Genomic DNA, 24,357 nt, shown 5'->3' on the forward strand with positions numbered 1-24,357 from the left:
TAAATGTTGGCATGCACGTGTCCCTTCGGATCACTACATTTGCATCTTCAGGGTAAATACCCAGTAGTACGATTGCTGGGTCGTAGGGTTAGCTCTATTTTCAACTTTTTGAGGAACCTCCATGCTGTTTTCCAGAGTGGTTGTGCCAGCTTGCATTCCCACTAACAGTGTAGGAGGGTTCCCCTTTCCCCGCAGCCTCCCCAGCATCTGTCATTTCCTGACTTGTTAACTTTAGCCATTCTGACTGGTGTGAGGGGGTATCTCGCTGTGGTTTTGATTTGTATTTCCCTGATGCTGAGTGATGTGGAGCACTTTTTCATGTGTCTTTTGGCCGTTTGGATGTCTTCTTTGCAGAAATGTCTGTTCATGTCTTCTCCCCATTTCTTGACTGGATTATTTGTTCTTTGGGTGTTGAGTTTGATAAGTTCTTTATAGATTTGGATATTAGCCCTTTATCTGCTATGTTGTTTGCAAATATCTTCTCCCATTCTGTCGGTTGTCTTTTGGTTTTGTTGACTGTTTCCTTTGCTGTGCAAAAGCTTTTGATCTTGATGAAATCCCAATAGTTCATTTTTGGCCTTGCTTCCCTTGCTTTTGGCGACGTTCCAGGAAGAAGTTGCTGTGGCTGAGGTCGAAGAGGTTGCTGCCTGTGCTCTCCTCAAGGATTTTGATGGATTCCAAGGAAATGGTCCAATTTCATTCTTCTGCATGTGGCTGTCCAATTTTCCCAACACCATTCCTTGAAGAGAGTGTCTTTTTTCCATTGGACATTCTTTCCTGCTTTGTCAAAGATTAGTTGACCATAGAATTGAGGGTCTATTCTGGGCTCCCTATACTGTTCCATTGATCTGTGTGTCTGTTTTTGTGCCAGTACCATACTGTCTTGATGATGACAGCTTTGTAATAGAACTTGAAGTCTGGAATTGAGATGCTGCCAACTTTGGTTTTTTATTTTTAACATTCCTCTGGCTATTTGGGGTCTTTTCTGGTTCCATATAAATTTTAGGGTTATTTGTTCAATTTCTTTGAAAAAAATGGATGGGGTTTTGATAGGGATTGCATTAAATGTGTAGATATGTTTCAGGTAGCATAGACATTTTCACAATATTTGTTCTTCCAATCCATGATCATGGAACATTTTTCCATTTCTTTGTGTCTTCCTCAATTTCTTTCATGAGTACTTTATAGTTTTTTGAGTACAGCTTCTTTGTCTTTGGTTAGGTTTATTCCTAGATATCTTATGGTTTTTGGTGCAATTGTAAATGGGATCGACTCCTTAATTTCTCTTTATTCTGTCTTGTTGTTGGTGTATAGAAATGCAACTGATTTCTGAGCATTGATTTTGTATCCTGACACTTTACTGAATTCCTGTATGAGTTCTAGCAGATTTGGAGTCTTTTGGGTTTTCCACATGAAGTAACATTATCATCTGCAAAGAGTGAGAGTTTGACTTCTTTGCCAATTTGGATGTCTTTTATTTCTTTTTGTTGTCTGATTGCTGAGACTAGGACTTCTAGTACTATGTTGAATAGCAGTGGTGAAAGTGGGCATCCCTGCCGTGTTCCTGATCTTAGCAGAAAAGCTCTCACTTTTCCCCCATTGAGAATGATATTGGCTGTCATACAGCTCATTCTATGATGATGGTTTTTACCTCAGCTTCAGTTTCTCTTGTATGTTGGTTTTTCCATCATTGACCAATCGGCCAAAATACATATTCCATGCATCTCCTGTTCAAGTTGTGACTTTGCCATTTACTGAGTCCCTTTGGGCAAATTACGTAACCTCTCCATGTCCTTGTGTGTAGCCCTACCTAAGTCCACAATATAGCTAGGATTTCCAATGTGCAGAGAACAATGAGGTTGGGCTGACTTGGCCTGGTGCAGGATCCCACTAATCAAAAGAGGAGGAATAATGAAATCCTAGGGCATGAGTGGATAGCCATCTAGACTACTAACCAAGTAAGTTACATAACACTGTTTTGGTATAAATCTAGCTCTGCTACTTAAGGAAACATTGGATGGGAATTGACTGTCAGCAGGAAGGTCAAAGATGGGACAATAATTTAGATTCCTGGACTTAATCCTTGTATCATGAAAATCTTTTTATTTAACCAAAATCCCACATGCTCTGATATAAGTACATTTTCATCTGAAAAAATTTCTCTATGTTTCTGGGCACCTGGGTGGCTCAGTTGGCTAAACTCCTGCCTTTGGCTCAGGTCATGATCTCAGGGTCCTGGGATCAAGTCCCACATAGGCTCCTTGCTCAGCGGGGAGTCTGTTTCTCTCTCTCCCTCTTCCCCTCACCCCCTGCTCACATTCTCTCTTTCTCAAAGAAATTCTTAAAAATTTTTCTCTCAAATGAAACAAGATGGGATTGGGAGGGAGACAAACCATAAGTGACTCTTAATCTCACAAAACAAACTGAGGGTTGATGGGGGGAGGGGGTTGGGAGAGGGGGGTGGGGTTATGGATATTGGGGAGGGTATGTGCTATGGTGAGTGCTGTGAAGTGTGTAACCCTGGCGAATCGCAGACCTGTACCCCTGGGGATAAAAATATATGTTTATAAAGCTGTAAAAAAAAAAAAGAAAAAGAAAAAAGAAAGGATGAATACCCAAGTTTTGTAGCAACAGTGACGGGACTGGAAGAGATTATGCTGAGTGAAATAAGTCAAGCAGAGAGAGTCAATTATCATATGGTTTCACTTATTTGCGGAGCATAACAAATAGCATGGAGGACAAGGGGAGATGGAGAGGAGAAGGAAGTTGAGGGAAATTGGAAGGGGAGGTGAACCATGAGAGACTATGGACTCTGAAAAACGATCTGAGAATTTTGAAGGGGTGGGGGGTGGGAGGTTGGGGGCACCAGGTGGTGGGTATTGTAGAGGGCACGGATTGCATGGAGCACTGGGTGTGGTGCAAAAATAATGAATACTGTTATGCTGAAAAAAATAAAAAAAATTAAAAAGAAAAAAAAAGAAAAAAAATTTTTTCTCTCTATTTTCACTATACTTGCTATTTTTTAGATCACATCCCTTATAATTACTTCAATAAAAGTTTTCTCAAGGCCTTTATTTCTACAGCATATACAAGTTTATGATCAAAAAAGCTGATCATTTATTTAATGCACTTATTAATGTTCAAGCATTTACTTGTACCTTCTATATATCTGTACTCATTTTGTGTTCTTCAAAAAAATATTTACCTTATCATAAGCATGATGAATAATTTTGGGTGATAGTAACCTTTTAACAAACAGCTTGTAGTGAGGTGCCTGGGCAGCTCAGTGGTTTAAGCATCTGACTCTTGATTTTGGCTCAGGTCCTGATCTCAGGATTGTGAGATTGAGCCCTGCATGGGCTCCACCTTCAGCAGATTCTCTCCCTCCTTCTCACTCTGCCCCTCCTCCCTTAAAAAATTAACTTGTATTAATAAGTTTTATGTATGCTTGTTGGAGGTAACAATTTTTTATATACTTCCAGGTGGTTTTTGAAGGAAGTACATGTAGACTTAAAAACCTTCTGAAGAAACGAAAGAAATTAAGCAAATATGATGATATGAATGCATCCCCTTTGCACCATGCTGCAGCAGAAGGTCATGTGGAGCTGATGGAGATGATCATCAATGACTCCTCTTTTGAAGGTCATGGGATGTTACAATGAGTGCTATATAAGTCCATCATCCCATTAGATTCATTGGGAAGAGTGGTATGAAGTAATTTTGAAGGGCAGATGAGTTCCAGATTATAAAGGGCCTGAATATCTCACTCAGGAGTGTGGTTTTCCCTTCGAGCTAGTTTCCACTAAAATACTGCAAAGGGTGGTGCAGGGATCTGGGACATTGCACAACATGCAGAGATTTTCTTTATACACATTTGATGTGTTCTTTACTATTTTAATTGAGGTCATTCTGCACTTAAATTGCATATCATTGAATAAAATCAAGGCTCTAAGAAGACGGAACCTCCTCTCCTATCCAGCCTCATGCACACACAATCTTGTTTGATAAACTCAACTATAATCACATAAGGAAGGGAGATGCTACAGATTTAAGCCATGAGATACTGTGATAAGACCTTTATTACTTAAGATGATTCCATCAATATTGTAGAAGATGGATTGGAGGAGGAAGCCCAAAGGAAAAGCTATTTTAGTAGCAAAGAGAAGATGAGAGTCCATGAGGGTTTTGAGATTGCAATAGGGAGAGAGGGAGAGAATCAAGAGCTATTTTGCATGTAGAATGGACAAGGCTTGATAAGAGATTGAGTGTGAGGAGTAAGTAGCAAGCAGTTGAACCAACTTTGAGTTTCCTAATTTAGGAGATTAGGCTAATAGTAAAGCTATCCAGAAAAGAAGGCATATAAAAAGAACAGAAGAGAAGTGAGAGTGAGGTGTGAAGAATAATGAATTTGGTTTGGTCATACTAAGTCTGAAAGGTCCAGAGGACATCTACTATTGGAAATATCCAGTAGACTAGAAGTCTAGAAGGAAGGGAGCTGCCCCCACAGGGCCATTGTTCATAGAAAGTATCAGAGGCTATGGAAGTGCATGGAAATCCTTTAGGAGACCGTGAAATTGACAGCAAAGGTAGCTTAAGGGTAGAGTACCGATATAAGGATCAGATGGCAGAGGAAAAACTAGCAAGAGAATCGTGAAAAGGATGGTGGATGAGAGATGGATGGTACAAAAGCCCAGGGAAGAGTTCTCAGATAGATGTGTAATAAGAGTAACTGCACCCAAGAACTAAAGTAGGAAGAAGATCACAATAACCCTTGTGCAAAAGGGTCTCAATGACCTTTATAAAAATGGTTTCTGAAAACTGATAGAGATAAAAGTCAAATTCATTAGTTAGTTAGTGAATGGGAATTTATCATTGTAGGCCCCTGTTTAAGTTTGGTGCTGAATGAAAATCGTGAAAGGAGTAATTTGATCCTTTGTGTGTGAGTATGTGTGTGAGTATGAGAGAGTGTGTGTGTGAGTATGAGAGAGTAGGAGTATGTGTGTGTGTGTGGGGGGGTGTTGCTGAGAATGAGGTATTAGATGAATGAAGAAAGAGAGGAAAGATAAATTTTTAAAAGGAGAAACATGGGCATTGTGGCTGCAATGTGGTTGCACATGGTCCCAAATCATTTTCATGATTGAATACTTTCCCATCTCCTCAGACATAATAATATCCTACCTCTAATTAAAAAGGCTGATAAAGCAGACGGACATGTCTATTTTAGAATCGATATAAGATACTGCTGTATAAAAGGTCATACTCTTATGTTATACTACTTACAAGGTAAGTCATACTCTTATCTTATACTACTTACAAAGTAAGTAGTATAATATGTTGCATTGTAGAAATAAGCGGAAACCACATGTGGCATTAGGGGCACAAGCTCTAGTTATAGCTTTCTGGTTTATTAGTGTGGTGTGTCTTTTTCTCATTAACATTTTTTTGAATCATTGCTATGGGCCATTCTACTAAGATCTTGAAGACATGATTTGGTATTATCCCCCCTGAAACATTGTGAAGTATATATATATATTTTAAACTTCGTCTTTCCTCCCTTTCCCCCACCCCTTCCTACCAAATTTGACTATAATAACACTGAGGTTCAAAGAGTAAGGCAGTTTACAGAACTCATACTGGTTGTGTAACATTGGCAAGATTTTGAACCTCTGGCCTCATCTTTCTTTATCTTTCTGGTAAAAATGGCCATGGTCCCTTGTGGGGTGTTGGAGGGTTGAATGTGGTAATGGTTGTATGGAACTTCGTTGTGTTTCTGACATATAGTTACTACTTTTATATAAACTCAATATTTTATAACTATCCTCAAATTCATACTTAAGATAAAAACATACAGCAACAGGAGAATCTGTTTCTTGAGGATGCTATAGATGGACATTTAACTCATTTGACAATGCTGGTGCTGTACTTCAGCATATCCCTGCTAGGTGTCTGTCAGATGTTTCCTGAGAACTGAAGCTATATTGTATTGTTTTTATAAAGAAGGTAAAGCCTGTGTCAGCAGCGCTTGGCTTTGAAGTCAACATGCATGCAATAGGTGTTGAATATAGTCTAAGCAAAATCTAACTGTTATTTCGGTGTATTTTTCTAGTGCTGAACATCATGGATGATTATGGAAATACCCCTCTGCACTGGGCTGCAGAAGAAAACCAGGTTGAAAGTGTGAAGTTTCTTCTTAGCAAAGGAGCTAACCCAAACCTCCGGAACAGCAGCATGATGGCGCCCCTTCACATAGCTGTGCAGAGCTTGCACAACGAGGTGATGAAGGTAAGGCTGCTGCCCACACCCCATCATAGCATGAGCCAGGACCCCAGTCTGGCGGTCTCTGCCTGAGCCAGAGTGGTCAACGTAGCCAACCAGGATGAAGGAAATATGGTGATGAGAACATTGGTTTTGCTTTTGACCAATTGATAATGATCTTGTCTTTATCAAATGGTTCTTATGTATGAGCATTTTTTTAAAAGATTTTATTTATTTATTTGACAGAGATCACAAGTAGGCAGAGAGGCAAGCAGAGAGGGGCGGAAGCAGGCTCCCTGCTAGGCAGAGAGCCTGAAGCGGGGCTCGATCCCAGAACCCCGAGATCATGACCTGAGCCAAAGGCAGAGGCTTAACCTGTTGGGTCCATGGTCAAAGGAGCGAGACTGATACAAAACGAAGGTCAAGCGAAGCTTTATTTCACGCCAAGCATCGAGAATCAAACTGACCGGCCAGGGCCTTCTCTTGCAAAAAGGCGACCCCTCCCAGCCTCACAGACAAACTTTTATAGAGCAAAGGCCATGTGGTTGAGCCTGGCCACGCACAGGTGGCCAATTGAATTACAATTCACCCTATAGTAGTTATTTGAACTAGCCTATCACTCTGGTCAGAATTGGCGCCCAAAAGGCAGGGCCCACATTCTTGGGTGGTTAGGGAGGTGCTTTCCTGATTGGATGTCTCCACCTGGCTTGGCTCATCCTTGTATTCTGGGCTCTGTTACCTCCCCCTGACCTGACACGTCCTGGTATATGGGCTCTCTTATCAGGGGCTGGTCAGTCATATTTTTCTGGTTTCCCAGACTTGTTTCTAAGTAAGTTCCTCTGGGAGGGCAGGGTCAATCTAAGTTTAAACAACATAACATAAATAACAAAATGGCTCGCTCTGGCTAAGCAGGCCCTTACAAACCCACTGAGCCACCCAGGCGCCCCTGTATCAGCATTTAAAAAAAAAAAAAGCTTTATATGTTTCAACTTTTTAATCCTCATTCAAAGAAACAGAACTGTATACCAAGACTATTATTATCCCTATATCAGAGCTGAGGGAACTGAGGCACAGAGAGAATGAAATAATTTGCCTAATGTTATATAGCCGGTTGAAAGCAAAAATTAGGAATTTGTTCTCATCTTTGTGAGTTAATGCTTTGCTATTTTTTACCTGACTCATTACATGATAAAGAGGAAGACAGTGATGAATGCCTCAGGAAGACAGAAAACATAATTGCGACCATTTTTGTTACAGCAGACAACATGCCTTAGTGGATGGCATGACTTGGCAGAAGACATAATGACACTGTTGGGGGATTTCTTACTTTTTCCAAGACCTCAGAGTGAGTGAGTTTTGTCAAATAAAGGAAATTCTGGGAAATGCCAAAAGGGTAAGGTTTAGCCCAAGGCTTTTAAACTGCATGGCAGAGTCTCACAGACACACCAGAAGACACATGTGGTTACTGACTTAAAGAGCAATGAAATTTACAAAGGGATCATGTTTTGCATATTCATTTCTAAGGAGGCAATTTGGAACTTATAATAAGTTTTTCTGAGGTGATTATATTGCAAATAATGACTTGGATATTAGGCTAAGCCACCTATCTTAATTAGTTCTAGTTGCTGTAACAAAATACCATGGACTGTGGGCCTAAGCAGAAACATTTCTTTTTCACAGTTCTGGAGGCTGGGAAGTCCAAGATCAAGGCACTAGCCAGTTTGGTGTCTGGTGGGGGCCTGCTTAAGGCTTGTCTTTCACAGACGGCTGTCGTCTCTCTGTGTCCTTTGTTATGCCCCAATAATGGGTCCATGATTAAAGGAGCGAGACTGATACAAAGCGAAGGTCTAGCAAAGCTTTATTTCGCACCAAGCATCAAGAATCTAACCGAACGTTCGGGGACGCACCTCTTACAAGAGAGGGTGACCCTTCTCTGTTTCACAGACTAGCTTTTAAGGGCAAAGGCCATGCGGTCAGGCCTGGCCACGCACAGGTGGCCAATGAGATTGTAACACGCACAGGAAACTCCACAGTGATGCTAGGTGATGCTACAATTTACCCTAGTAGACATTTGAACCAGCCTATTACACCTTGATTAGGATTGGTACCAAAAAGGCTCCCAAAGGGCTGGTGGGGGGCCCATATTCCTTGGTAGCTAGGGAGACAGTATGCAACCCCCCACTGATTGGAGGTCTCCACCTGGCCTGACCCACCCTTGTATCTGGGCTTTGTTACCTGGAGCTGGTTTCTGGGACTTGTTTTTAAGTGAATCCCCTGGGGGAAGGGGAGCAGGGACAGTTTAAGGGTTAAACAACAAAGTTATTGTTTAACCTCAATGGAAGCCTCTGGCTAAAATAAAAATATAAATAGGTCCTTACATCCTTATAAAGCAGAAGGGCTTACGGGGTTTCTTTTATAAGGGCACAACTGTCATTCTTGATCACCTTTTGAAGGCCCCACCTCCCAATACTATCACATTGGGGATTAAGTTTCTACATAAATATCAGGTCCATCCTACCATCCCAAAACCTACTTTGTGTATAAATCACCCCAAAAATCCCAGGGGTGTTCTTGAGCTCCCTGCTCCTTGTAACCCAGACACCTTCCTCTCCACCCCCTGGGTCCTTGGTTCCTTGAAGCTGGGCATAGAGGGTGTGAGAGGAGCCTGGTTTCTGCTTTCCCACTGTAACGTGTGTATAGCTCTATCACAATACTTGGCACATGGTATTGTAATCAAAGTTCATGTGTTCCGGGAAACAAATTGAGGGTTTTAGAGGGGAGGGGTGGGATGGGGTAGCCAGCTGGTGGGCATTAAGGAGGGCGTGTGTTGTGATGAGCACTGGGTGTTATCTGCAACTAATGAATCGTTGAACACTACATCAAAGACTGATGCTGCACTATATGCTGGATAACTGAACATAATAAAAAAATGAAAAAATATTAAAATAAAAAGACTTATTTAAAAAAAAAGAAGTTCATGTGGTTTCTCTGGCTCTGGCTTGTTAGCCTTGAAGAAAGGACTGAGTGCGGCTAATCTAAATGTCTCCAGTCCTCATCAGGATGGCTTCAGAATAAGTAAATGAATGAATGAGTAAATGGGCATTTTTGCCTGAAGGAGAAGGGATGAGTTTAAGTTTCAGCCCCTAGGAAGATGGTTTAGGACAGCCCTTTGATGAGGTTACTGAAAAGGCCTTTGGCAGGGGGCTATTTGTTTTTAAATGTCTGCATTGTTTGTGAGCCAGATGCTTTATTCTATGCCTTCTGCACTGGACCCCCTAGTGACTGTGGGGACCTCTCTCTACCTAAAGAAGCCACATATTTCCTCAAGGAACTCTTGTGTTTCCTCTGAAGGCTCTCTTCAGAAACAAACGCCCATTGACTTAATTAACCTTGACTCTGAAAGTGTGATTTGGGAATTCAAAGGCAGGTAACAGTGGAAGGGCTATCTTTAATTAGGAATCAGAAACCTTAAGACTCACAAATACATAGTGATCCGAAGGGGCACATGCACCCGAATGTTTATAGCAGCAATGTCTACAATAGCCAAACTATGGAAAGAACCTAGATGTCCATCAACAGACGAATGGATAAAGAAGATGTGGTATATATACACAATGGAATACTATGCAGCCATCAAAAGAAATGAAATCTTGCCATTTGCGACGACGTGGATGGAACTAGAGGGTATCATGCTTAGCGAAATAAGTCAATCGGAGAAAGACAACTATCATATGATCTCCCTGATATGAGGGAGAGGAGATGCAACATGGGGGGTTGAGGGGGTAGGAGAAGAGTAAATGAAACAAGATGGGATTGGGAGGGAGACAAACCATAAGTGACTCTTAATCTCACAAAACAAACTGAGGGTTGATGGGGGGAGGGGGTTGGGAGAGGGGGTGGGGTTATGGATATTGGGGAGGGTATGTGCTATGGTGAGTGTTGTGAAGTGTGTAAACCTGGCGATTCGCAGACCTGTACCCCTGGGGATAAAAATATATGTTTATAAAGCTGTAAAAAAAAAAAAAAAGAAAGAAAGAAAGGATGAATCCCCAAGTTTTGTAGCAACATGGACGGGACTGGAAGAGATTATGCTGAGTGAAATAAGTCAAGCAGAGAGAGTCAATTATCATATGGTTTCACTTATTTGTGGAGCATAACAAATAGCATGGAGGACAAGGGGAGATGGAGAGGAGAAGGAAGTTGAGGGAAATTGGAAGGGGAGGTGAACCATGAGAGACTATGGACTCTGAAAAACGATCTGAGAATTTTGAAGGGGTGGGGGGTGGGAGGTTGGGGGCACCAGGTGGTGGGTATTGTAGAGGGCACGGATTGCATGGAGCACTGGGTGTGGTGCAAAAATAATGAATACTGTTATGCTGAAAAAAAAAAAAAAAAAAAGTCACAAATACAGAAAGATACCACATAGAAATAGAAAAGAAAGTTTAGAAATAAGCCCTTAGCTGATTTATAAACTAGAAGGGGGAGGCGGCTGGGGGGTCGGGGGGACTTGGGTATAACAAAGAATTTCCTGGTGACACCAGAACAAGAAAAAAAAAAGAAAGAAAGAAAGAAAAAAGCAGGATTTTAAAAGAACTGAAATTAGTTGTCTCTCCTGGGCTTGATTTTACCAGCCATATCTTCATCTAAAAATATTTCCAAACCCTCTACTTCACCAGAGATGATGTAAGTGGAAGGAGGAGGAATTTGGGGGTATTTCTCTGTGTGCTTGTAAGCTCCGTTAGGGCTGCCTCTCCCAGTTACACCCATGGGTCCAGCCTGTACCCCACCAGCCTTTGCTGAATGTGGAATGCTTCTCCATTTGTCTGTTTGGCCAGCCTCCCCCAAACCTTCTACCCCTGCGTATATGCTTGCAAAGTAAACAACTTCAGTGTCCCCTCAAGTTCTTGTGCAGCTATCAGCTGTGTTTCCTGGGACACAGTGGCCTAGAAGTTAGTGGGTGGGCTCATTTCTCAATAGCCCCTAAGCTTTACTACTTAGGGCTTACCCCTTTAGCATCCAGTGGTTTGACCCTCTAGTGAGGCTTCCTGGATTTCTATCAAAGGGACCTCTGGAGGCCACACCTACAAACTTCCAGGCTTGCCTGCTTATGTGTGAATCTGAAGTGGGCACAATTTAGTTGCTCTCTTTGGGATCTCTGCCACATACAATTTTACACAGCTTTAGGAAAAATTGTACTTATGGTAGTAAGCAGTAACACCCTCATAAGTGCTGTAACTCTGTGATCTCTGATTCTAAGAGGGCAAAGAGAGAAAAATCTCTTACAGACTCAGTAGGAATGCAGAGTTTGCTGAGAATAGAAAGTGAAAGTGCCTGACGTTCAGAATGAACTTGTGCTCTCTCTTTCATCCATCAATAATCTCCTATGTGTTCTTACATGCTAAAATCTCCATTTAATTTTGTTTTATAACCAGAGCTAATTAGTAAGCCTAATTCATTTGCTTATCTGGGCTTTTTTTAAAAATTTTATTTTATTTTATTTCTTTTCAGTGTTCCAGCATTCATTGTTTATGCACCACACCCAGTGTTCCATGCGATATGTTCCCTCCATAATACCCACCACCAGGCTCACCCAACGCCCCACCCCCCTCCCCTCCAAAACTCTCAGTTTGTTTCTCAGAGTCCACAGTCTCTCATGGTTTGTTTCCCCTATCAGGGCATATTCTATTAACAAAGGGGATCTGTGCACTTTTTTTTTTTTAAGTCAACGTTTTTAGGAAATAGCTCATTTAATAAATTCTTAAGGAATTTAATTTTAAGTACATATTATAGTTTTATCATAGTTTTGCTTTAAGAGAAAAGGCCTCTAGTAGGCCAATTCAAAGATTCTCTCTTGGGGGACACATTTATAGGAGCTAATTATTAGATTTGATATAAAATAAAGACTGGTTAGATTCTTTCTTTTTTTTTTTTAATTTGACAGAGATCACAGGTAGGCAGTGAGGCAGGCAGAGAGAGAGAGGAGGAAGCGGGCTCCCCGCTGAGCAGAGAGCCCGACTCGGGGCTCGATCCCAGGACCCTGGGATCATGACCTGAGCTGAAGGCAGAGGCTTTAACCCACTGAGCCACCCAGGCGCCCCGATTCTTTTTTTTTTAATTTAAAGATTTTATTTATTTATTTGACAGAGAGAGAGTGAGAGAGGGAACACAAGCAGCGGGGGGAGTGGGAGAGGGAGAAGCAGGCTTCCCACTGAACAGGGAGCCCGATATGGGGCTTGATCTCAGGACCCTGGGACCATGACCTGAGCTAAAGGCAGACACTTAATGACTGAGCCACCCAGGTGCCCCAGATCTATAGATTCTTGGCCCATAATCAGCTGGAAGCCACCAGGTGAGGGGATGTCATGGGCATGCTATGAAGGCACATACAGGAGTTGTGTCTTTTCACAATGTCCGCTTTAGTCAGTCATAAAGCCAAGTTAATCACAATTATAAAACAGGTTCAGGATCCCAAACTCCATGACAGTTCACCATGTGATTAAACTTGGCTTCTTACACGGCACACAGAGCAGGACAGAAGACAAGCCACACAACAAACAAGATAACAAAGGGTGCAGGACATGAAGGAACCAAACGCGAAGTCAGTCTGTGGGTGCCCAGTTGAGATAGGTCTAGTCAGGGTCTGCTCTCGGCCCTCACTGCTGCAGATCAATCAGAGCCTTCTGAGGCAGCTACTTGTTTTAATCGGTCAGACACAGAGGGGTCACATCTGAAGAGTCTGACAGTTTGCTGCCCAAATCCTCCCCTTTTGAAAGGATTGAATCGGTCCTGGGTCCCTGCAGACCTCCGATGGTTGTTTGTTAACAGTTCTGGGGTGTCAGCTAGCTGATGCTGGTCCCAGCAAGATCTTCTAACTGCAGTACCTTAACTGCTTGTGTCACTGCTTGACAGGAGAGACTGCATTGTGTTCTCTACAAGGGAACAGTTCTTCAGTTAAATTCCATCAGAAAAACTGCTTAACCATTTTATCAGGAACGGTAAGTTATTACATCACAGAAAAATTTCTATTCTGGACTAAGTCTAAATTAATTGAGTTAAGCCATACCAGTGTTACATGAACTCTCTTTTCTCTGCTGAAGAGAATGGAGTTTTTAACTGACATTTCCCAGAATACTTAGAATAGAGGTACAAGAAAAATGACTGAAGGGGAGAAAGCAGCCCTTCCCCATCTACCCCTTTTCCCTCTCTCCTTTCCCACCTTCCTTCTTTGTCTCTCCCTTCTCCCCCTTCCTTCTTCCTCCACACTCACACATTCTGAATGGCTCCACAAATTTATTTTCTTGAAGCTGTTAATTTGTTAATTAACATAGTTCATTTAATACAAGTGAGAAGTATTAAGTGAGCTGTTTATTAGTATCTGTATTTCTTCTTGTTTCATCACTCCATATTGCCTTAATTGATGTGATACAGAAACCTCCCCCTCTCCCTTCCCTTCTTCCTTGAGAGAGAACATGCATGGGTACATGAAGGGTGGGGAAGGGCAGAGGGAGAGAGAGAATCTTTTTTTTTTTTTTTAAGATTTTATTTATTTATTTGACAGACAGAGAACACAAGTAGGCAGAGAGGCAGGCAGAGAGAGAGGAGGAAGCTGACTTCCTGCTGAGCAGAGAGCCCAACGGAGGGCTCCATCCCATGAGCCGAAGGCAGAGGCTTTAACCCACTGAGCCATCCAGGCGCCCTGGGAGAGAATCTTAAGTAGGCTCTATGCCCACTGTGAAGCTTAACACAGTGCTTGATCTCATGACCCTGAGATCATGACCTGAACCAAAATCAAGAGTTGATTGCTTAACCAACTGAGCCACCCAGGTGCCCCAAAATCACTATTATTTAATCTTTTTTGAGAAATATATATAGTACCTACTAAGTAGATGTTTATGCCTGATTCCATGGGAGAGGGATGAAAAAGATGAGTAAAGACATGGTCCCTAACATCCAGGAGCTTATAATCTAATGGAAGGCAAATATTCTCATTGGCAACTTGAAAGCTAACTGTTTGACCATTATCCCCCTCTTGTGTAGGTCTTGACTGAGCACAGCAGTACAGATATTAATTTGGAAGGAGAAAATGGAAACACAGCTGTGATAATTGCATGTTCCAAAGACAACAGTGAAGCACTGCAAATCTTGGTTTGTGTTTTAACCATTTTCCCCCATTTTCTTTCCTTTCACTAGGGTAACATGAATTGTTATTTATAGCAGATTTGTTGTTATTTATAGAAGATCTTCTCAGAGAAATATAAAATGCAGAAAATGTCAGGAAAAATAGTTCTGTGTGTTTCTGTATTTGTGTACACTCCTTAAATCAATCTGAGATTGTTTACAGAAGGTTCACAAGAAAACATTGGAGAAAATGTGAGGAGAACCAAGTGACAAGAAAGTATAGACAGCAAAAATGAAGATGAAGCTGTTGGTCAGGCTAGACTGCAAAATACGAAGTATAGTAGATTGGATGTTAGTAAACGTGGACCATAGTTTTGACTCTGAGCTTCTGAATAGTGTGAGGAGAGATAAACATAGTTAGCTGCAAACTTCCTGTTGGGCTCATGAAATAAAAGCCAAGAGACACGGACTTTCATGTTCCTAGGACTAGAAGTTGCCGCCATGGATTCTCAGAAAGGGAGCCCTATCTGACATAATGACTGAGGTCCTTGGCCACAGCCCTAAAAGTAGGGCCAGTCCTCTCTCTGGTGGGATTTCCTGGGGTGGTCCACTGAAACTCTGGAGATGCCCATCTGAAATGACTGACTCCTACCCTACATAGTGTCCCTTCTGAGTGTGGTATTAGAATTCCAGAAAAAGCTTTCAACTATCGCTTAAGGACTTGTATGCTATTCAGACGAGGGTATATATTTTTGCCGCTTGATTTTTTTCCTCTTCACTATCCCAGAGCATAAGATAATAATAATTTTAGAACATCTTCCTGAATATTTAAATTTACAAATAGGTTCTAACAACTTAATTACATGTTTTGGAGAAAAAAATACATATTCCTATAAACTGTCATGATTGGACCAAAAAGAGGACAAAAAGTAAATGAATTAACACTTAAACCAAGAATTTAGAAAGAGAGCCTCAAAAAGAAAATTGTAATAAAGGAACAGCAAATTTGAAAACAAATATTAATGATTTTTGGAATTATTTGACAAGTTGATTTGTTTCTTTTTTTTAGTTGATTTGTTTCTTTGAAAAAGATGATACAATAGAGCTGGTATGGGGCAAGTCTAAATAAAAGAGAAAAAGATGAATTGCAAATCATGGAGGACTTTATCTGGATACGATAGGAAATATTAAGATGACAAAAGATCAGTATGAATAATCCTATTCTAAAAAATTAGAAATTCATTTTTAAATGTGTAAATAGTTAAAAGTAATTGAAATTTAGTAATTAACCAAAAGTTAATTCTAATTTATATAGAGAACTATAAAAAATATTAAAAATGCATTATTAAGCTCTGTAGTCAGCTAATTTTACAAGCTTTTATAGACTTTATAAGTTCTTTCAAACTTGTAAGGAAAAGGTTTTCATTTCAGGTAACTATTTTATAGCACAAGAAAAGAGTGAATATATCCAGATTAATATTAAGAAGCAAATGTAACAGTTCTAAAATTTGCCAGTTTTCCTCAAAAGAAAAATTTAGACCAATTTTACATATAAACATATAGATGCAAAAATCTTAAAAATACTAGCAAAATTGATTTTAATCATTAAAAGAGTAACACACAGTACTACATTGGCTTTATCCAGGGAATGTACAAATAGTTTAGTATCTGATTATAGCACATCAGTTGATGTGAACAGACTAAGCATATGATTATATCCATTTCTTTATCTTTAAATGGATAAAAATTTATCTTTAAGGTATTCTTACAAATCTGTAAGGAAAAGGCTACAGAAAATTGTCCAGGAACACATGAAGTTTAATTAGTTTCTCTAATACAGAGAAACCTATTGAAATAATGAGATTTTTTTTTAATCTCTTAAATTGGATGAAACAAACTTGTTGATTTGAGATTCAGGGTTAGAGAAATTTTGATGAATCAAAGAATTTCATTCACTGTGGGTGTGAATACTTTTTGATTCACCAATTTCAATTCTTGGAATACATTCCAAGGAGATAATTAAACTTATTATTGATATTAATGCTAGTGGTACATGTATCAGAGGGAGAAAACTTGAAAAAAAGCAGAAGTTCAGTAATAGGGATTTATTGTATAAAGTTTTGTGTATCCAAAAATGCAATATGTACTTTAAAAAATCATATTTTTAAAGAATGTAGAACTTTTTGAACAAAATGATCACACAGTGTACACAAAATTACTTTTGAAAAGAAATAAGACAAAAACAGTTGTTTCCTAAAATGTAAACCAACACTGTTCCTCAGAAGTGAGAGTGTAGGTAATATTTGCTTCTTCACAGCTTCCTGCTTGTATAAAAAATGATAGTTGAAAATAATGGACTCAGAGATCAAGGTAACATTGTTTTAGTAGAGAATTTCTATTAATGAAAATACCTGAATTTCATTCTTTTAGTAGAGAATTTCCATTAATAAAAATACCTGATTTTCATAGTTTAACAAGAGTGCTGGTCTTAACATTTATTAATTTTATATAAATGAGAGGAAAGGAATTTGGGAAATATCACTTTATGTATTGAACATAGATATAGGAGAGGTCATGGTAATGTTTTAAAACACTTCATTAATTTCGTTGAAAAATGTGTTGACTTTAGTTGGAGAATCAAGATTGATATTTTTGTGTCTACATTGTTACTTCATCTTTGGAAAATACAAAGTATCTCTAGTTCATAATCCTAGCATCCTTCCACAATTACCTTCTTCCCTAGATTTCCTATCCTATGAACCCTTTCTATATAGTGTTACCTAGGCACAGAATAATGAAATGACCTAAGAGTGGCAATTAATTCTTGTTTATCCTTGTGATTTGGGGTTTCGCTTGGACCAGTTGACTTTTTTTTCTTTCTCCTTTCTTTTCTTCTAGTTAAATAAAGGAGCTAAGCCATGTAAATCAAATAAATGGGGATGTTTCCCTATTCACCAGGCTGCGTTCTCAGGTGCCAAAAAATGCATGGAAATAATATTAAAGTTTGGTGAGTAGAAGTTTTCATACATTATGTACTATAAAGAAGCCTGTTGTACTCGATGCTATTAATTTGAAAAAATATTTAATAGAGTTTACATAGAGGCTTTTATATAAGTCTAAATATCCTTTTTTTAAAAAATTCCTTTTATTTATAATATTTGTTCTCTTGAATTCTATTTTCCTCTGAAGGTGAAGAACATGGATATAGTAGACAGTCTCACATTAACTTTGTGAATAATGGGAAATCTAGCCCCCTGCACATGGCTGTTCAAAGTGGTGACTTGGAGATGATTAAAATGTGCTTGGACAACGGTGCACAGTTGGAACTGATGGAAGTAATTGCTCATGTTCTACATGCTGCTTTTATTTAGGGTTGTCGTAAATTAGTCTCCAAAATGCTTTATTGCTCTTTTACAGTTAACTTAGGTTGCAGCAGGCATCATTTTTTGCTGTTCAGATAGAAGCAGAACAAGAGAATATCACATTTCAACCTAGCCAAAGAATTCTGAGAGCTACCCACAACACTTTCAAACACAAATATGGGCAGATAATGATACTGATAATGATAGTAGAGGTACTGTCAGAGCTGTCAAAAGCCCTCAGATTTCAAGGAAGCAGAATTGTTCACTGTGAATCTTATATTAATGCTTGATTTTGTTGATCTAAGAAGAAAAAACAGCTGAATTTAGGTTATATCCTTAAATTTGGACTTAAATATTGGTTCTGATATTAAAACTCTTTGCAGAACGGGAAGTGCACACCCCTTCATTTTGCTGCCACCCAGGGAGCCACTGAGATTGTTAAACTGATGCTATCCTCTTATTCTGGTAGCAGCGATATTGTCAACGCAGTGGATGGAAATAATGAGACACTCCTTCACAGGCAAGTTTCCTGTCTATCATTGGGTGTACACATTTTTAGTCTGCATGTGTTAAAGTGTACCCTCCAGGAGAAAGTTAGCACTCATAGTAGTGGAAATTCTATCGTTTAAAAGAAAAGAACAGAGATAAAGATCCTATGTTTCAAATGGAATCTCTATGTTCCTCTGGGGTTGGAGTGTTAAATAGATTTTCTAAGAATAAAGTCTCCAGTGGCATGTTCTGGATTGTTTCTTAGGTCAGTGGATATAGGCTCAAGATTAATCTTTTATATGCTCCGGATATCAACATACATGCTTTTCTAAGCCTTTTCTTATTTGCTTCAATTCCTTATGTGTGTCTTTTCCTTATTTTTAGTGGAGATAATGGAGCAGATACATCTGGATATTCCACTGTTCCCAACCCTTTCTACTCACCGTCATAATTATAAATATTTTCAAAACAGTTTTTAGGAGATGGTGGCCAAGCTCCAAATAAGATGAGAGTTTAACAGAAATACACATCAGAGTAAAAAAACATCTGAAACTGTAGGCTTGCTAGATGCAAAGGCAGAAAGCAGGCCAGTGTGGACTGAGAAGGGAAAACAAGGAGTAAATACTTCCTGTGTGAGTGAAAGAAGTAGCTGAGATGAGCCTTCCCTCTCTCTCTCACACACACAAACTGGCATTTGTGAATAAAAGGTTGGTGATATGAAAATGGCTATTAAATCAGAACAAAAACAATTGACTAACCTCCAGACTGGAGATTCTCAAACACCCGTGTATTAGTATCAGGGCAGTATATAAACTCCCAGCTTCTTTGGGATGGTCTCGGGAACTTTTTAAAAATGCTATAGACTATTTCCAGGTTTAAGCCAATTTAGAAACCTGTGATCAGGATGTAACTAAAATGTGTCCATTTGGATCACAGCTTTAATGTACAAGTATGCATAAGAAGGAATTGTTTTAGAAAAATAAATCATTTCACCTGACCTGTAAGTGTCCTCAACCTGGTGACTACTCTAGCTGGACATACTCAACTTGGATTGGCTGTAGATTTCTTGCATCCATTCAGTCCAATTCTGATTAACCTAATACTGATCTATAATCCTGGAATGTCCTTGTAATAGCCAGTGACATTTGGAGTTTATGTTGAGCTTCAAAGTGAAGTTTGCTCTTTGGGCTAGAATTCTTTTAGTTACCATAGCGCAAAGACCCCAGTTCATTGTTTTGACTGAAACAGTGAACTTTGGAGGAAGGGGAATAGGGTGCCAGCCCTACCTGGCTGTGTAATATTTGGCAAGTCATTAACCTCTCCCAGCCTCAATGTTAAGATCTACTGAGAATCTGCATTTTTAATGGACCTCTCCCAGGTGGTGCCAGTGCTGGTCTGCTGTCCACACTTTGAGTAGCAAAACTCTAGACTGGGGAGATAGAAGAACAAGTCAAATGGGGCCTTAATGTTGTTATTCATTTCCTACAGTTGCTAAACATATTTAATGTAATTTAAATGTAATATAACCTCTTGTGAATTTGGGGTGAAAATTGATAAGCCAGTTCTAAAATTTATATACAAAGGCTAAATAGCTGAGATCATCTTAAATAGGAACAAAGAAAGAAGATTTGCAATAGGAAACAAAATTTTCAGTCATTAGTATTAATATTTATTACAGAGATGCTGTAATGTAGATTGAAAGTTTTTACTTGCTTTATTAATATTATCCTTATGACTAGTTGTGAGATAATAATACCAAAGTGACTTCAGTGTTCCCGACAATTTGTTTTTGGCTTCATAAAACCTTAGGAAAGTAATGCTGCCTTTTAACTTTTGGCAAAGAGGGCATTTTGAACACTGCCAGTGAATTTTAGGTGCACCTTGCATGCAACTGTTTTTATTCCCCATGATCATGGTGATAACAACCAGTTCCTCTGTCTTTTGTTTTCAGCTCTTAGGACAGCTGTTACTATTCACTTCACATCTTCATGGTGATTTTACAAGGAGAAAATCATTTTACTAAAAGATGAGGAGGGAAATCTTGTGATGTATTTGAACTTTCTCTGTTCTTTGACTTTGAAAATATTATCCTCATCACAGTCAGTTATACATTTTGGAAGGTTATTGATTGCCTAGCAGTTCATTATGTTGTTGAATGATCATTTTAATTGACCTTTTAAGTGCAGTATAGTAGCTTTATTTTCTATATCAGTAGTCCCTTAATATGCGTGTCACTCTCTTTGCAGAGCCTCACTATTTGATCACCATGAACTGGCAGGCTACTTAATTTCAGTGGTAACTATTCCATGGACAGTTTTTTATTTTATTACTATTTCCAGTTGAACAATCATATAATTAAATAATACAAATGTTCAAATAAGCCAAACTTTAATTTGTTGCTTCTCAGCAAAAAAGTTTACAAAAAGATGACTGACACAGTTACAAATAGGCTATATTGTGTATGAATACATTCCTGGCCAGATGTCATTGCCATGTAGTTGGTCAGAAGTACCAAAGTGTACTTTTGATACCTAGATCCATGTTTTTAGTGTTGGGGGTTGGTGAGTACATGGCAAGGGCAGTTCTGTGAACCAATCCTAGAAGAGGGTTAGGCTTCGCAACTCTGATGACTCTTCCATGCACAACAAGCTTCCAGGTGGAAGCAGGATAGGTAGCACGAGTCGCCTCCACCATTCACTGTAAGCTTCTACCCCAGCTGCCTCGGTGCCATCTTTCAAACAAGGAAAAACTGAGAAATTAAAAATACTGTCTAAAGTCTGTTACAAGTGAAAGCACACAGTCTTTTTCATTCTGAGAAGGGTACTTACTCAGTTGGCTTTTGAGTTAAATTTTAACAAGTTGTTTACACAAATGAATATATGATGTATTTATTTAAGGCCCACTGTATCAGCAAAAGTGTAATTCTATTTGTAGTGTTTATTGTGGGTTTGTTGTGAATAGCTACTATTGAAATTGTGATATTTACATAGAGGAATCCTGGAAAGATTCATTATATGCCGTAGTTTTGTCATGCATGGTTTCCTACAAATGCAGCCATGTCACCTGGCAACCTCACTTAACCAACATGAGATTTTCAAAGGGGCTGCTGGTGCTATCATTCGTCTGTACTTGCTGGGTACCCCCCCAAACAGGGAACTATCCACAGCTGGAGTTTAAGTTATTTTTATTATTGTGTCCAAAAGATAGAATTCTTTCCATGAACTTTTTTAAGCCCTGTTTCTGGTTATGTAAAGTATTACAATTAACACATCATGGTAAATACTGACTTAGTCATTTAAAATATCTGTGACTTTTAAATACAAATTTTCTCAAATATTTGGCTAAAATTTCACTGTAGGATCTGAATTAGTTCAGTTCAGTTGTTTCAGTTCATCTATTTCAGATGAAATGGATTTTTTTTTAAAAGTGAACAACTTCTTATGAATGTTTTAAAAATCACATATGCAATAAATTTGGAAGATTTTTGTACCATGGATATTTAAAAGTATTTTCTTACATTGAGAACTAAACTGGTGCTATAGGTCGGAGGATTTTATTTTTATGATTTAGTAACATTTTTACTAACATTAACATTGATGTTACATACATTAACATTGATCTGTTGCCAGATGTCAATCAAAAGGTTAACATGTGAGGATAATTTTTGTTGTTAAAACTGTAAAAGAATGTCTTGATTTCTGATGTTACAACATAAGAATTAGAGGGAAATTCTAAGTAGTTCTGTAGTTAGTCATGTACTTGAGTGCTAGCCCTATAATGGTTACTCTATTTTAATGAATTAACGTCACTTACTGATTTCAGTGTAAGCTAATTTGTTCATAAACTCTTTGTTGAATAACTTGTTTTATTTTAGGGAGCAGATATTAATAGCACTGATTCAGAAGGACGTTCTCCACTTATATTAGCAACTGCCTCTGCATCTTGGAATATTGTAAATTTGCTACTCTCTAAAGGTACCATGAGGGGCCAAGCCAAGCTTTTAGAACTACTACTCAATTTAATATTAAATATTTATTGGTCATTTATTGTGCACCATGCTTTGGGCCAGGTGCTGTGAATACAAAGATAAATAGAATACTTTCCCTGTCTGGAAGAATTTTCAGTCCAGTAAAGATGTGATATTTAAAAAGATAATTTCGGAATAACAATAGACAACATTTATAAAGTGAGAATTTTATCGCAGGCACACTCATGAACATTTTAACTACATTCTCTCAATTATTAATCCTGTGGTGTGGGTGCTATAACTGTCCCCATTGTAGGTACTAACCCGATATGAAGATTACAGAGAGGAGAGCTACTGTCCTTTTTTCTTGATATCTAATCTCTCCATCTTTATATTTTATGCTTTAAAAGCTAAGCTATCATATATTAATTGACATAACAAATCATCTAGTCTTTATTACCCCTACACACACACACACACTCACACACACAAACACCAAGGTAAACCAATTTTAAATCCAGTTTTGTTGTCTAAATAAAGTTTCCTATAAGTTAATGTTTGACAAAGTTTTAAGTAAAAAAAGCTTTTATTTTCTTAAATTGAAAATCTACCATAGGTCATGCTTTAAATAAATAAGTAGAAATTATATTTATATTGTGTTTTTTTAGGTGCCCGTGTAGACATAAAAGATCATTTTGGACGTAATTTTTTGCATTTGACGGTACAGCAGCCTCATGGATTAAAAAATCTGCAACCTGAGTTTATGCAGGTAATATATGTATAAATGAATTTCCATAACTGAGTTGGGTTTGATGGAGAATACAATAATTTTGCTTATTATTTTTATTATTATGAAGTCTGACTCTGGAATTTAAAAATTATTTTAAAATAAAGATGCCATATTTGAACACATGATGATTACGATAATACATTTCATTGGTGTTGAATTTTCCAAGTTACAAACGGTTCCCATATATCCCCGTCTATAATGAGTCAGCTGTCCATCATTCTTTTAACCATTATGAATTGCTTATCAGTGGAAAAGCCAGGTGCATGAGTCAATTAGCAGTATTTCATCATCAGTTAAGAAAAATTTATGTGTATTTGATTTGACAGATTGAAATATTATCTCCATATTTATATTCACCAGCACATACTGAGTGACTATGAGGTATATCTGAAGTTCATCATATTTTTGTAATAAGTAGATTTTCATATTGTCAAAGTCTTTAACAAAGAATAAAAATACTTCTTTTTGAACATTTTATTTTTTTAAAGATTTTATTTATTTATTTGACAGAGAGATCACAAGTAGGCAGAGAGGCAGGCAGAGAGAGAGGAGGAAGCAGGCTCCCTGCCGAGCAGAGAGCCCGATGCGGGGCTCGATCCCAGGACTCTGAGATCATGACCTGAGCCGAAGGCAGCAGCTTAACCCACTGAGCCACCCAGGCACCCCCTTTTTGAACATTTTAAACAAAAATAATTTATTGATTGGATGAAGTGCTCATTTGGTATTCACTTTTTATTTCATAGTCATATAAAAATAAAGTAAATCTAGTTTCAGCATCTCATCCCTTTTGCCTAACAGAACACATTAACATTAAGCTCTTAAGTGTTATCTAGGGGACGAATGTAAAAGGAGGGCTGAAAGGGGTGGCCTTTAGCAAACACATTTAGAAAACACTCAGTTGAACAGTTAAGTATATTTCTTATCCTTAGAATTTTTCAGAGCCCTTAATACAGTAATAAACATTTTAGGGAAGCAGAGCATATACCATTATCCATATTTATTTTACTCTAGTACCTTTAAGTTATTATATTTTTGTCCTCAAGGTACACCTATTGATCCTTATTGGGAAATACTGTCCTACAGAATAATTTGAAAAATAATATATTAGCATGAAAACAAAACTATATTTAGAATATTTTTTTTCCCATAGATGCAGCATATTAAACAACTAGTAATGGATGAAGATGATGACGGGTGTACCCCTCTACATTATGCGTGTAGACATGGGATTCCTGTCTCTGTAAATAACCTACTTGACTTTAATGTGTCCATTCATTCCAAAAGTAAAGATAAGAAATCACCCTTACATTTTGCAGCCAGGTAAGGGTCAGTTTATACAATATATGAGCATGTTTTCTCTCTGTTTAATATTTGCT

The 24,357-nt window shown here is 38.5% G+C and overlaps 1 protein-coding gene across 2 annotated transcripts in view; it reads left to right on the forward strand.

The window, feature by feature from the left end:
• The window catches only part of TRPA1 (transient receptor potential cation channel subfamily A member 1), an 82,077-nt gene that overhangs the window by 14,411 nt on the left and 43,309 nt on the right, over positions 1-24,357 (forward strand). For both annotated transcript variants that reach the window (XM_047728437.1, XM_047728438.1), the window contains exons 3-12: positions 3,483-3,642; positions 6,107-6,282; positions 14,293-14,400; positions 17,272-17,380; positions 17,563-17,708; positions 18,119-18,255; positions 20,471-20,519; positions 22,099-22,198; positions 22,860-22,960; positions 24,132-24,301. In XM_047728437.1, the coding sequence (XP_047584393.1) occupies positions 3,483-3,642; positions 6,107-6,282; positions 14,293-14,400; positions 17,272-17,380; positions 17,563-17,708; positions 18,119-18,255; positions 20,471-20,519; positions 22,099-22,198; positions 22,860-22,960; positions 24,132-24,301 (1,256 nt within the window). The remainder of the gene's footprint in view (positions 1-3,482; positions 3,643-6,106; positions 6,283-14,292; positions 14,401-17,271; positions 17,381-17,562; positions 17,709-18,118; positions 18,256-20,470; positions 20,520-22,098; positions 22,199-22,859; positions 22,961-24,131; positions 24,302-24,357) is intronic.

Source organism: Lutra lutra, chromosome 4 (genome assembly GCF_902655055.1).
Source record: "Lutra lutra chromosome 4, mLutLut1.2, whole genome shotgun sequence".
NCBI lineage: Eukaryota > Metazoa > Chordata > Mammalia > Carnivora > Mustelidae > Lutra > Lutra lutra.